The sequence below is a fragment of the Gambusia affinis genome, linkage group LG21, assembly GCF_019740435.1.
Source record: "Gambusia affinis linkage group LG21, SWU_Gaff_1.0, whole genome shotgun sequence".
Taxonomy (NCBI): Eukaryota; Metazoa; Chordata; class Actinopteri; order Cyprinodontiformes; family Poeciliidae; genus Gambusia; species Gambusia affinis.
The window spans coordinates 5473276-5487057 of record NC_057888.1 but is presented as its reverse complement, the minus strand read 5'-3'; the positions used below and the strand labels follow the sequence as shown (position 1 = coordinate 5487057).

At 36.9% G+C, this 13782-nt stretch overlaps 1 protein-coding gene across 17 annotated transcripts in view; it reads left to right on the top strand.

The window, feature by feature from the left end:
• The window catches only part of abi1a (abl-interactor 1a), a 51603-nt gene that overhangs the window by 22438 nt on the left and 15383 nt on the right, over window positions 1-13782 (top strand). For 9 of the 17 annotated variants that reach the window (XM_044104081.1, XM_044104080.1, XM_044104077.1 and 6 more), the window contains exon 3: window positions 7833-8009. In XM_044104081.1, coding sequence (XP_043960016.1) covers window positions 7833-8009 — 177 coding nt within the window. Of the gene's footprint in view, window positions 1-7832; window positions 8010-12727; window positions 12743-13782 lie in introns of all 17 variants that reach the window. The other 8 variants (XM_044104076.1, XM_044104079.1, XM_044104075.1 and 5 more) reach the window with 1 other exon arrangement.

The window sequence follows — 13782 nt, the reverse complement described above, 5'->3', positions numbered from 1 at the left end:
GTGGAGCGTTGCTGCGTTTTCAGAGTGTGTGTTGCTCCCTGTGTTTCCTGCTGATTCCTCGGCTTGTCGGCTGTTATGGGCTCTCTCTCTTCCTGTAGCTCGTCTTTCTTGCATTGGCGTATGAAAGTAACTCGTCGCTGTGATCCGATCTTTTCGGCTTGTATTGGTTCATCTGGATTTAGCAAGAAGCTGGGAAAACTAAAAACTGTGGCAAAATCTCTTCTTCTAAACCAAAATGATGGGATTGTTGGCTGTAACTTGATATGCTTATCAGTTCATCCAACAACAATATATTTGTAAACAATATAATAAAATAAAATTAAATATCTACTGACATCATTAATGTTTATATTTAATTTTCAAGAATGGAGGAAGTTTAGGTGTAAGTTTAAACTTTTGACATAAAATTGTCCAGGAACTGCAGATGGACGTAAAAGATTTTACACTTTGTCCAGAATAAGAATCTGTCCCACTGATCGTCCACTATTCATTTCATCCATCCGTCCATTTTCCAATCCATCCATCCATCCCTCCTTTCCTTTCTTTCCTATATTTGGTTTCTGCTGTTTCTCCACCCTGAAGCCTGTAGAAACTTCTTCCTCTCTTTCATTCTGATTTTCTGTATTTAAACATCTAAGAGGCTGTAAAAACAGAGGAGAACTCTGAACGTCACTGGAGTCTTGACCTGAAAAACGTTTCATAAACCCAAAACTGGCAAATGAATCTCAGAACCTGAGAGATCGACGTCTTCAGTAGGTGAGAGTTTCTCAGTCATGTCCCACCGTTAGGCAGCAGAAACACACACACACACCCACACACACTCTCCATCTGTCCAGTATGACTAAAGGTTACAAAGCGACTGACTCATCACCCAGTTGGTCTGAGTCTACTCAGTCATTATTTCCTCTTCCTCATCATCATTACCAGCACATTCTTCACCACTTACCAAACCTAACACTTCTTCTTGATGAAACTCTGATTGGGTTATTCAAACTCGGATGTTTTGAGTTTTTATCTTTGGTTTTGTTTGGCGCTAGGCCTGAGATTGATTGTTACATCAGAGTTTGTACGCAGACTTTTAGGACAGGAGGCTGCGTTGGCCGAAGCCCAAAGTGAGATTGGGAAAAGTCAGCCAAGGTGTCTCCATGTGTGCTGCGTAAGCAAACAAAACCCTGACCTTGGCAGGTTTCCTCATTCTCAAAGTTTGTGTCTTTCTGCTGTGTTTGGGGCAGAGATCATCTCTCTAGGGTTTCACACCTCCAGCATGCTCCGTGTAGCACAGAAAGCTGTGTGACGTTACAGATCAGAGGTTCAGATGATGCCTTAGCTGCAATCAACCAGACTCTCTTAGCGGCCATGTTGGCCAAGTACAGAGAGGTTTTCCTGAAGTCTAAAGTCTGGAGACCATGAGAAGCTGAGAGCAGGTGTGATTTAAAGTTTATTGTTCAAATCTGAGATAATTTACTGGCTGGTTTGTCCTCAAGGTTTCTGTCCTACCCTGAAAATGAGTTTCCACTTTCCGTAAAGTATGTTAAATCTGCTGGAACCTGCAAAGTAGTCGAAGTGTGTGGTGTGACAAAACTTACAATACAATCCCTATTAAATATTTTTACACATTTTTATACTTCAATTTGGGTCTGAACTGCTTCTAAAAACAGTCCAAGCACTTGTTTTTTTGGCAAACGTTGAGTTTTTTTGGTGTCTGGAAAACGAGCCGTTTCAAATACCTCCCAATTGTTAAGTCACATTGTGCTATTACCTAGCAACCCCAGGGTTGCTCCAGCACATTTGGTCAGCTGGTTTTATTGTAGTATGCGCTATACAATGGCTACTGGGAAAAACTAGTGCTTTGCTGCTGTTTTTCCAATAAAATACTTTGTTGGTAAGTGGTGTAGCAAGAAACCACTTGCTTCACTTCAAAAACACAAAACCTTACCAAGTAATTTTGGTCTAGTTTCCAGTGCAAATATCTTACAAACAAACTTGTTTGAAGTAAATAATATCTTATTATTGATGAAAAAGTACTTGTTGCATTGGTAGAAATTGTTTTATAAAAAGGAAAAATGTCTTGTTATAAGTTAAATAATGTGCCAATGGAAAAAGTACTTTTTCATCAATAATAAGCAAATATTTACTTAAGACAAGCCTCTAATCCTACTGAAAAGTGACTTTTAAATTAGTTTTGTCTTATTTCAAACTTTCTAAGATATTTGCTCTAGAAACGAGACCAAAAATACTTGGTCAAATTTTGTCTTTTTGCAGGGATTCTTGTTGATTGTGCAGGAAGCTCCACTTCTGTTTTTCAGAGACGTACAGTTGCATAGTTACGCATCTGTTTGCAGGGATTTTCAGGTATGAGTGTAAACGTTGAGTTGGGGGGGTGTGGCCAGCAGCAGTTTATTGCGTTTGGTTGAAGTGAATTCTGGTGCGGTTTGAATGCAGATGGGAACACCCAGTGGTCCAGAAACGGCTCCAAAAGCAGGAATAGGACTACAGCGCAGGGCATTCTGGGTAAATTCAACCAAAGCAAACAAGCAAGTCTAACTCTATTAGGAGAAATGGCTCATGGTCTTTTTCTAAAGACAAAAGAGAAATGCTACGACCACTCCATTTTTGTGTACATTTCTTGAAGAACGAAGTTGCGCTCAGTGTCTTCTTTAGAGGTTTTCTTGTTTTCTTCAGTGGTTCTTGGTGCAGCGCCACCACAGGCAAGCAGGGGAACTGGTTTTTCAATTCGTTTTGTTTGTCTTTTCTCAGTCCAATGTGAAGCTGAACTTCACATTTATATATAAATATACATTTTCACCAGCTGAAAATGTAACAAATGTTGCAATAGTCCAGTTGGTTTGCCTAAAGTGAAAGCTAAGAAATTTTAGACACTGTCAATCTGTTCCAGCTGAGTTTGAACTTTGAAAAACCTTTTTTTGTTCCACTAAACAATTTTGCACTGCTTTGTGTTGGTGCAGCACATGAAATCAAAATAAAATGTGTTGAAGTTTGTGGTTGTAATATGACAAAATGTGGGAAAGTAGGAGTAATATTAATAGTTTTATCATTAGCTATATTTACCAGAAGCTTTTTGAGGAAGATATTTTCTCCTCTGACCTCTAACCCCTCCCACTGGTTTAGTTTTCAGTACTATTATTCAGTCTCTCCAGACTTGAGACTTTTTAAGCATCTTTGCTGACATCTTTAAGCCCGTCCGTCTGGGCCGTCCAGAACAAAACGATGTTGTGATACGTTTCGGTTCAGTTTTTGTGTCTCAGAAGAGTAGACACCCATCTAACAGTTTCTGACAGGAAGCAGGAAACCTAAATATAGTTTGTGTTTCGGTCCATTCATAGATCATCATTCAGAGTCAGAATGGCTTCAATCTCCAGGAGTTTCACCTTTAAATCCTGCTTTATGTCAGATTTTCTTTGCTTAGATTTTATTTTTACAATGGGTAGTTTGATTTCTATTTTACATTTAATTTCCCTTTGGAATCGGTAACGTTTTTTGTCAATTTAATTTGAATTAAGAAGGCGTTTCAGTCACTTAAAATAATGTTCCACTTCAAAACATTTAATGTTGATGAAGAAACCTCCTTATAAGTGTTTGAACATTTTTACAGTGCTCTAAAGCCAAAGTCATGTGTGAAATTATCAAAAAGAAAAAAAAAAAAAGATTATCTTGGTATCTTAATTCTTAGAATTTATTCAATTTATGAAAATGTATGGAAATTAAGGAAATTTATTTTAAAATTGTTTATTTTAATTCTGGAATTATTTATTTATTCTTATTTTAATTTGTAGTATTTATGGATTTTTATTTTTAATTATTTAGCCATTTATTTTAATTGTGGATATTTATTTGTCTTTAATTCTGGATATTTATTTATTTTGTTTCATTTATCCACTTATTTCTTTTAATTCTTATCAATTTATCCATTTTATTTGATTATGTTTTTTATAGCTCTATAAAATATATTTTTTTATTTTGACTCTGGGAATTCTGCTACTTCCTGATAATTATTTGATTCCCCAAAATGGAGTAAAAATGTGGGTGGCATTAACAAGACATTTTCCTCTTATAAGTGAAATAATCTGCCAGTTCAAGTCAATATTTAGGAATTATGGACTTAAAACAAGCTCTTATATCTTGCTAAAAATTTCTTGTAAGTTAGTTTGTCGTATTTCAAATGTATCAAGATATTTTCACTTGAAACCATACCGAAGTACACAAGATTTTGTGTTTTTGCAGTGAACAGGGTTGCTATGCATGAGAAGTTTGGAAAAGTTGTAATTTTCTAAAATTACCTTTTGAATCCTCTCCAGACATATTACAGTACGTCACCTTGTTGGATCTTTTGGTGTTGATGCTTAAATTTTAAAAGTAGCCGCCAGTTTTTTAGATTTGAAGCGGCCATATTTCCTTAAACATGATGGAAACAGTCTGGTTCTTGTAACCACTGGCGACACAACAATCAGCCACGGCGCTGACTCACTCGTATCCCAAACTGACGAAGTCCAGAGATCTTCTTTTCTCATGACCAAAGATGAATTGTACCATTTAAATGTGTGGTGTACGTCTGCTGGGCAAGGGATCAGATTCTGAAGTTTGAACTTTAAAACTGGAAAGTTTGTATCTGGTGAGTAAAAAAGAAAGAAAAAAATCCCACCAGGGCCAGAATGTTCTGGAAAACTGGCAACCATTCTCAAACACATGTGTGTCATTCTTTGACATCACATGTGAATAATCTGGCTTTAAAGGTTCTGCTTCTTCCCCTTCTAAGAGTTGTACTCCTCAACTAAATGGCTGATATAAGCATTTCATATCAGTCAATATCGATAATCATTTATTAGTTTTAAATATCAGAAATTCTGTGCAACCTTTCCTGTTTTATCCACAGTCCTAACTCCACGCTGTTTGTTTTTAAGCAGTTACGAGGCGGAACCTTAAACTGCTGCTGCGCCAGTTACCCGGCATCTTGTTGCTAGGCAACCAAAATATGTACCGAGTTGCTAGGTAACCAAAGAACAAGTGGGTTAGTCGATTCATCAACCATGTTTAGCAAGCATTGAGAGGTGGAGTGACTAAACTCTCTCCTCTGCCTACATCCCCCAGAATGCTGTGCGATTCTGGATCGGAATATATATGAAATATTCTATCAGATGTATATTGCTATTGATGACGTGTCTATATATATATATATATATACATATATATAATTGATTTATTGTCCAGCCCTATTACTGGGTGATTTAAATTGTTCTGGTTTGTTTATTACATATTTGCATCTATTTAGATCTGCTCGGACATTGTTCGGTGGATTCTGATGCAGGTTCAAAGGAATCTTGTGTTTCTTTGTAATTTTTTCATTGACCGATCCAATGAGTAACGTGAGGTGGTTCTTTTTGGAGCTGCAGCTGTTTTCTGTGCATGCAGGAAGGAGGTGAGCTGCATTTTCACTTCCTTCATTCTGCCAGCTGGACTGATGTTTGTCCTGCTGATCAAACCAGATGGGTTCCAGCTTTAGATCTAGTCTTTCTGTTTGTTGTGTTTTTAGAAAGCGTTCCCCCCTTTTTGCAAAACTGTCGAAACACTGAGTTCCTTTGAAATACGGCTAATACCCTCCTGTTTAGAGTTGCTTTTGATTGATAATAACTGGAACATTTCTCAACATATTTTATGTATATTTGCTTGATGATTTTGATTCTGACATTTGACAAAATGTAAAGTTTATCGCTTGTTTCATAATTTGTGACTGTATAATGCTTTTATAATGTAAATTTTTAAAAAACCCAACAAAAACACATTAAGTTATTGCCAAAAAGCGTCTGTTTTATTTTGTTATTTATTTGTTTTAGTGTTTGGGTTGCTTTTTTAGAAGCAATTGAGATCCAAATGGAGGTACAATAACATTCAAAATGTGAATTTTGCATAATTGATCCCCTTTAAAATATCATTTTTATGTAATATTAAAATTTTCTGAGACCCTGAATGTCATTATTATTATCTAGAAGCCATGGTCATTGAAGTTCTCATGCTGTTTGGATAAATGTAACATTTAATAGGAAACAAGCAGCCTGAAGGATGTAGAAATTGATTTAGGAGGGGGATTTAACTTATATAAATACAATCTTACCTTAAGCAGTCAATGTTTTATATATGTTATTTTTGTTCTTTTTGCATATTCGATCAAATATTGATCTGTTTTCCTGTTTATTTTTGGCTCTGTTGTTTCCCACCTTCAGATAAAATGTCTCTATCAATATTAAAATGTTTCCCATCTGAATTTGGTGAAAATGACTGTCATTCATTCTCTGTCGTTTCCCCTAATCTGAGCGGATGGAAAAAGGAGGAATATTTCTTTTGTTTTATTAAAACTCTCTGTGGGAGCAATTACACAGGACCTTCTCTGCCTGTTATGAAATATTGATTGTTCAGATTGGTTTTTCCTGCGGATTTCTGCTTTGCATCTTCCTTCATATGTAGTTATTCCTTAATCTGATTCACACAAGACTTGAAATCCCACATAAATCACATTGTTGTGGGCCTAATTGTAGCCAACCAGAGCAACGCTGATGAGCTGCGTGTCAAACTTCAAGACAGAGTCTGGAGGAAAAGAGTTGGAGTTCAGTCGATATCCAGATCTTTGTATGAAGGGAATCCTCTGTTGCTGCTGTGTAGCTGGAGTTGTTTTTCTGGTTGGTCTTTGAAAATGAAGGGCAAATTTTTCCTACATTAGTTCTGATCAGTTTTTTGAGATTCCCTCTTTGTCTCTACAACTTCTTATAAGCTTAATGTGACTCATGTCTGGACTGATGAAAAGTTATCTATTCGTATTTCTCATGTGACGTCACACTGTAGCCAACAGCCATTTTGGCAGGCAGTTGCTATGGAGTTGCTATGACAACAATAAACAAGCCACAAGCTTAGAACTAGCTCTCGTCTCGTTCCTATCTAACTTATAAACAATTTAAGTACATTACAACTATTACTTGTTTACAATTTTTGAGTACTCTACCCACCCCTTTGTGATAGTAAGATAAATATCAGTGATATTTACTTTAGTTCTTATTGCTAAGCTAACTAAATTAGCTTAGCTAATGTAGTTTCTGTCTGCTAGCTAAGACTGACATGTAGCCTACGTGTTTGTTTATACATGTACTTACTCTGCCAGTGACCAAAACCCTGTTATTCACACGAAGAGTTTGTACGTTCTTTACAAAGTATGCTCCTCCATATTGTACGCAGCCTTCCTGTTCACACATCGTCTGACATATTTTCCTTCTCCGTCTCGTACGAGTCTTGTATCTTCCTCTTGCACATTGGTCAAGAGTGACAATATCTTTTCTCTTTGTTGGTCTTGAATCCATTGCGCTGTGCTTGCCTACTAAGATGGCGCAGATCACTTTCGATTCAGACTTGTGGGAAAATACATATTGATACAAAAAAGTCCCTTTTCTTTTGGTAAAACTCCAACTGGTCAAATACTGGACCGGAAAGTCTGACTGAGCTTTCCAGTCGCTACAATAATACGTCATGGTCAACAGTGTTGAACGCTGCGCAGAAGAAGGTGAAATAATCAATAATATTGTTGTCAGACACCGCTGACATTATTTTGGGAGGGGACATGACCCTTGTGCTTTTTCAAAAAGCAGTTTTTACAGTCCCAAAGTAAATGGATACGTTAAATGGATACACGTCAAGTGCTAGGACCACTCAGAAAACAGCCGCTCACTGAATTGATGCTTGGTATAAATATGAGATTCTGATGGAAAAACATTTAATTAAACCTTCTTCATCACTTCATCTCATCACCGCTCTACTTCCTCTACTGTTTTCAGACGGTGGACATACACAAGGAGAAGGTTGCCAGGCGGGAGATCGGGATCCTCACCACCAACAAAAACACAACGAGGACTCATAAGATCGTCGCTCCGGCCAACTTGGAACGGCCCGTCAGGTACATCAGGAAGCCGATTGACTACAATGTCCTGGACGATGTTGGCCACGGGGTGAAGGTGAGCGCTTTCAAGGTTTTCCTTAACTTTACAAACATCTGGGACTCTTTAAAATGTAAGATATCTGTTGGTTCAGGTCTACCACTTCCTTTCTGTTTTTGTCCCCTTACAGTTTTCTTCAGCTTTTGCTTTCTTGTAAAATATAAATGTCTTGGATCATCCAAAAAATTCCAATATCAGACAAGTCAACCTGGCCAAATGTGAGAAAGTGAGGAATTATGCCTCTAATAGGTTTTATTCAACACAAGATAAACGCACTTGGAGGTAATGTGGCGCTTTGTAGAAATGTAGTGAAGTATAAAGTACAGAGACTTACTGTAAAATTTAGTGGAGTAAAAGTTTTAAAAAACAAAAATGTGCTGGAATTCCGCTTGGGTTGCTAAGTAACCCTAGACTCAGTTTAGGTTGCTAGGTAACAGAATGTGACCCAGCAATTGGAAGGTTCAAAACGGCTCATTTTCTAAACTCCAAATAAATTCTTTTTTAGGAGATTTGGCTGTTTTTAGAAGCAGTTGAGATACAAAACGTTAATTTTGCATAATGCGTCCATTTTAAAAAAACAAAACAACATAATCTGAAACAAAAAAAGAGAAGAAACAAGGGATCTCTCATACCACTATTTTCAAATCTTTACCTCGTTCACGCTCTGCTCTCTCTCTCTTGTACTTCCTCTTTCATCTTCACAAAGCCCCCCCCCCAAACCCGCTGGCCCCCAGGGAAAAGGTTTGCATGTGGGTTGGTGGGAACCAAACGGGGGAGGAGATGAACCGTAAAGAGATTGCATCATGCAGCTTTCAGAAAACCGATCTGTTCTCAGAGCTTTGTGAAAGAGGCAACAGAGGCGAATTTGCAAGATTTTTCAGAGCACTTAGATCCTCATAATCTTGTTGTGGAGTTATTTAGATATCAGCCAGCTTAGTCAGTCAGATCTAAAAGGTCTTCAGGAAGCTTTTTGATGCAATAAACCTCTCTCAGCGTCAGGGTCAGAAATTTGTCCCAACACAGTGGCATAATTCCCGACGTTTCCCCGCGTCTGTCCCGTCTCCAGAGTGTCTTCTGTCCCATCAGTCAGACAATCGATGGCAGCCGTCAAATGGATTTAATTAGCAACCAGTTTTGAAGTTAATTAATCCAGAAAACCTGCGATCTTTTTGTTTTGCTCTTATAATAGAAAATTCTTATAGCATAAACTGGATTTTCTAATGTATGCGGTTGCAGAAATGCTAGATTTCATCTGTCTGTGTGGGGAAACATAAAAACCAATCCATGTTGCTGCTGTGGTCTTCATGGCTAAACTTCTTCTAATCTGTTTACGTCACCGTCCAAAGAGCCAATCAATACCTGATGTCAATAATCTGTATTAGTTTATGTCAGCCTCTCAGTGGTGACATGCTTTACTTACTGACCAGAATCAATGATGTGGTGGGGGGACTTTAATTAATGTTTATGGATAAAATCAAAATATCCGCCTGAGGGTGGATTTTGGCCTAAACGTTGATTTATTTGACACATAATCCTGCAATCAGATTCAGAAATAAAACATGATGAATCAGTTATTATGACGATTAATCGCATAAAAATTTGCACATTCTGCAGATTTTTCTTTTAAGCCTTTGTTATAAAATGCCAAAAATGCATTACAAATACAAATAAATTCATTTTTAAATAAGAAAATGAGCATTGTATTGCCTAAAATGCAACAGTATTTGATTAGTGTGCTTTTCTTTGTTTTAAATGTAAAATACGCAGATTTTTTTGTATAGTTTTGACTTGGTTGCATCTTTGACTTTGTTGTTCTTTCACTAAATCACCTGTTTTAGAGTTTATACACTCAAAGGATGCTAACCATACTAATATAACATGCTTAATATACACTTTAAATAGTCAATCCGTTCATTTTACAGCAGCTGAATCACTTCAGTCGGGGCGTTTTGTAAATCCAGGGACATCTAACATCTAATTTTAAAACCCTGACGTCATCCCAGCTGGATTCCTGAATGACGAGATTGGACATAATCTGACAGGAGGCATAAATGTCATTATGTCACCAACAGACCGCCTTACAGATGAACACTACTCCTGATCTGATACTTCAAACTGGGGCTGAAACGATTAATCGTGATGAATTTAGCAAATCGAATAATTTAGTGGAGTTGTAGATGTAAAAAATGCAATTTAGCTGAAAGAACAACACAGTCAGAGCTGTGATTAAGCTAAAAATGTACAAAATTATATACATTTTGCATTTAAAGTTTTAAAAATCTTGACTCTGTAATTATGTTTTACTCTGAACTCCTCCAGTAGCATTTTTACCTTCACCTGGTTCAAATCCTGCAAAAAAAATCTCATTTAGGACCTTTTGCTATCCAGTTATTAATGAGTAAATGGAAAAAATAAACAGATTAATGACACTTTTAATGAAACTTTTTGTGCAATTTTGCATTAAAAGTGTCATTATTTACCAAATGAGACTTCATGATAACCGTGGTAAAAATTTATGAAGACTCCTTCATGTTCAAGACGGCATTATTTCATATTCACAATAGTGTTATCCCAGTGTTATGCACTCCACTTCAAATTTCAAGTACCTTATTCAAAAAAGGAATCGAATTATTAGTTTATTTGCATTCTTTAATGTATTTCATATAAAAAGCTTAGTGGTTAAAGTAGAATATCTGCAGAATGTGCCCGTTTCTTTTATCTGATTGTCAGAATAAGCGATTGTGAAAATAATTGTTTGTTGGAGCATTAAAACATACAACTGAATGTGTAAACAGTTGGATTTTTTAAAAGTTTTTCTTGTTTCTTCTCTGAAAGTGATGCCCACAGCAGGAAGTCTTGGGCCTGAGATCCTTTATCTAGATGCCCTGTTGGCAGATATCGTGGAAATGAGCTGGATTCTTTCTCTTTCTTTTAGCACCATTTAAGCGTTTGGTTTCCTTTAACAATAAAAAGACCAAACTGCATTATTTAGAGATTCACAGACTCTCCTGTAGCTCTGCATTTATCCAAACTCAACATGCCCAAGTCCTGACGAACCTGATATCGATCACCGAAACATTTCCACACTGATTCAGCAGAACAGATGCAGCGTTTCCCATTCAGATGAGGCGCCGCGGTTTCGGCATTTCCACCGTGACCTAGATAGTAAATTGAATCTGCTCGCGAGCCGATGGGAGAGATTAATCTGAATGTGAAATCTGAGTTAAATCGGCTGAGTTAAATGGCTTTATTTTTCTGAAAAGAGGCTGATGATGCCACAGTTTTGCTCCAAGTTGGGTCTCTTTATCGTACAGCTTTCTGCAGAGGCCACCAGGGAAACTGCATTATAGATGAGCCACTTGACTCTGTAGCTTAACTGCAGCGTTGGCTCGCCTCGATACCAGGATGTAAACTAAAGCTGCCAAAACTGTGACAATTAAACATTATTGTTGGTCTTCACTTGAAAATAGAGAATGTAGAAACACACTGATTCTCACTTTTCATTTAGAAGTTTTAGATGTAGATATTTTGTAGTTTTATTTTATTTTATGATCTTGTGACAAAGCTGTCGGCTCCCAATGCTCAAGTTTAAAATCGATACATCAACAGCGGCATCTATTATTACTTCCAAAAACTATGAACTGTTGTGTAATGTCTAAATTTCTTGTGCTTATGTGGAAACTGTTCACACATAAGTCTGGTTGCTGATGAATTTAATATATAGGATGAACAATTGCAAAAAAAAAAAAAAAAAATTGGATTGGATTGGATCAAAAAACCTGAATTTTGTGAATGGGGGATATTCTGATTAAGGAAGACACTGAAATAGAGAAGAAAATCTGGGTTGAATATTATTGATATCATCAATAAAATGATATCAATGTTCTCCTTTTTAAGGGGTTAAAGAATAAAAATGACAAACTTTTGGTAAAGTGTTCAACCGTCAAGTTGCTTGAAATGGAAACCATGACCTTGTCTGATCTAGAGTCAAACCTCTTTAGGATCTCCATCTTGCTTGTAGTTCCCACCAGTCAGAACCAGATGTGGTCCGCACCACAGAACCTCCATCTTGGTAGGCTAGCGCAGTGCAAAGCATGAATAAACCATGGCTTTGAGACCAAGAAAAAGAAAGTATATAGAAAAAAAGTTTGACTTAATAGTTATACTTATTGTTTAAAAGTTAGCAAGAGCTAGCTTTAAGTTGTCACGGCAACTCCTTAGCAACTGTCAAGACAATTAATTACAGATACCTATCAACATGGCTGCCAGCTACAAAGTTCCCGTAAGGGTGACGTCACATGAGAACTATGTATTGGTGTTAAAAGTGGCCAACTTTGAATCATTCCACTCTTTGAATCATTCCCCAACAAATTCTTGCACTTATTAGAACCAATTATATGTTTGTTTACAGACCAATAAAATATTTAATCATTTTCATATTTGATCGTCTGCTCACAGGTAAAGTCAGGTTAGCTGAAAAACCTTCTGGTTCTGCTTCTAAAACCTCTTGATTAGATAGTTAGATTTCTTTGGAGTTTGACTTTAAGGACTTGGAATGGTTCTGGGTTATTGGACCCACTGTGTTTTCCTCTGGTTGCGTAGCATGTAACTGCTGACCCTCCCTAGTGTTGCAAAAATGTTGACTCAGTGTAAATAACAAGGAATTACATGGCTACGTTGACATGCCCTCTTTCTGTTTCTCTATTTTTGCTCATATTTTCTTCTTCCATGCTAAGTGGCTAAAAGCCAAGGTAAGTGTAGTCTGTTATGTGACCCGTTTTGTTTAGTCCTCTATTTGTTCCCTTTCCCATCAGATCCCTGTAAGTGTGAAGTAATGTTGTTGCTTCCCATGTTAACCAACTTGTAGTCCTTCCTGTGGAAAAACAAAAACATCCCATAGTACCCACTTTCTCTTTACCAACCATTTTTGTAAATTAGCTGTAATTTAGGACTTTTCCACCATAGCTGTTTCAGTGTTACACTTGTACTGGTGCTATAAATTCAAAGCAATCAGTAGATTTGGTCCAGTTTGTTATGTTTTAATTGGTTGTTGATCTCTGTAAACCCACCTCCAGTCCATGTTTTAAAACTCATTCACGTTACTTGGTTGCTTAATCCTTTATGGACGATTGATGCTAATTAGCTACATAACTCTTTTGTTGTGAATAAGCTGTTGTAACACATTGTATCGTTGAAACATGGTGGCCACCCATATGGTTTAAGTTTGCAATTAGCTTTTGCTTAGGACTGTGTTGCTATAGCGTTTGGTTTTAGCTTCTGTTAAACACCATTACTGTTTCTATAACCTTACTATAGTATTATAGCATTAGTGTCTGCTAAATACTGTGTTGCTATAGTGTTTCCATAGTGTACATGCTACATGCTGCTATAACGTTTCTATGGTGTTGTAGCTGTAGCATTAGCTTCTGCTAATACCATGCTGCTATACCGTTTCTATGGTGTTGTAGCATTAGCTTCTGCTAAATACTGTTGCTACAGTGTTAGTACAATATTTTAGCATTAAGTTCTGCTGAATGTAGAACCTTAGCATTGCTATACTGTTGTAGTATTAGCTCCTGCTAATGCTATGTTGCTATAGTGTTATTACAACATTTTAACATTAGCTTCTGGTGCATCTAGTGTTGCTATAGCATTTTTAGCATTAGCTTCTGCTGAGTGCCTTGTTGCTATAGCAATTTAGCAATAACTTCTGCTAAATAACGTATTGCTCTAGTGCATTAGCAGAACCAATATTTGTGATTAGTGCTTTCGGGTTGGCACAAATACCTTT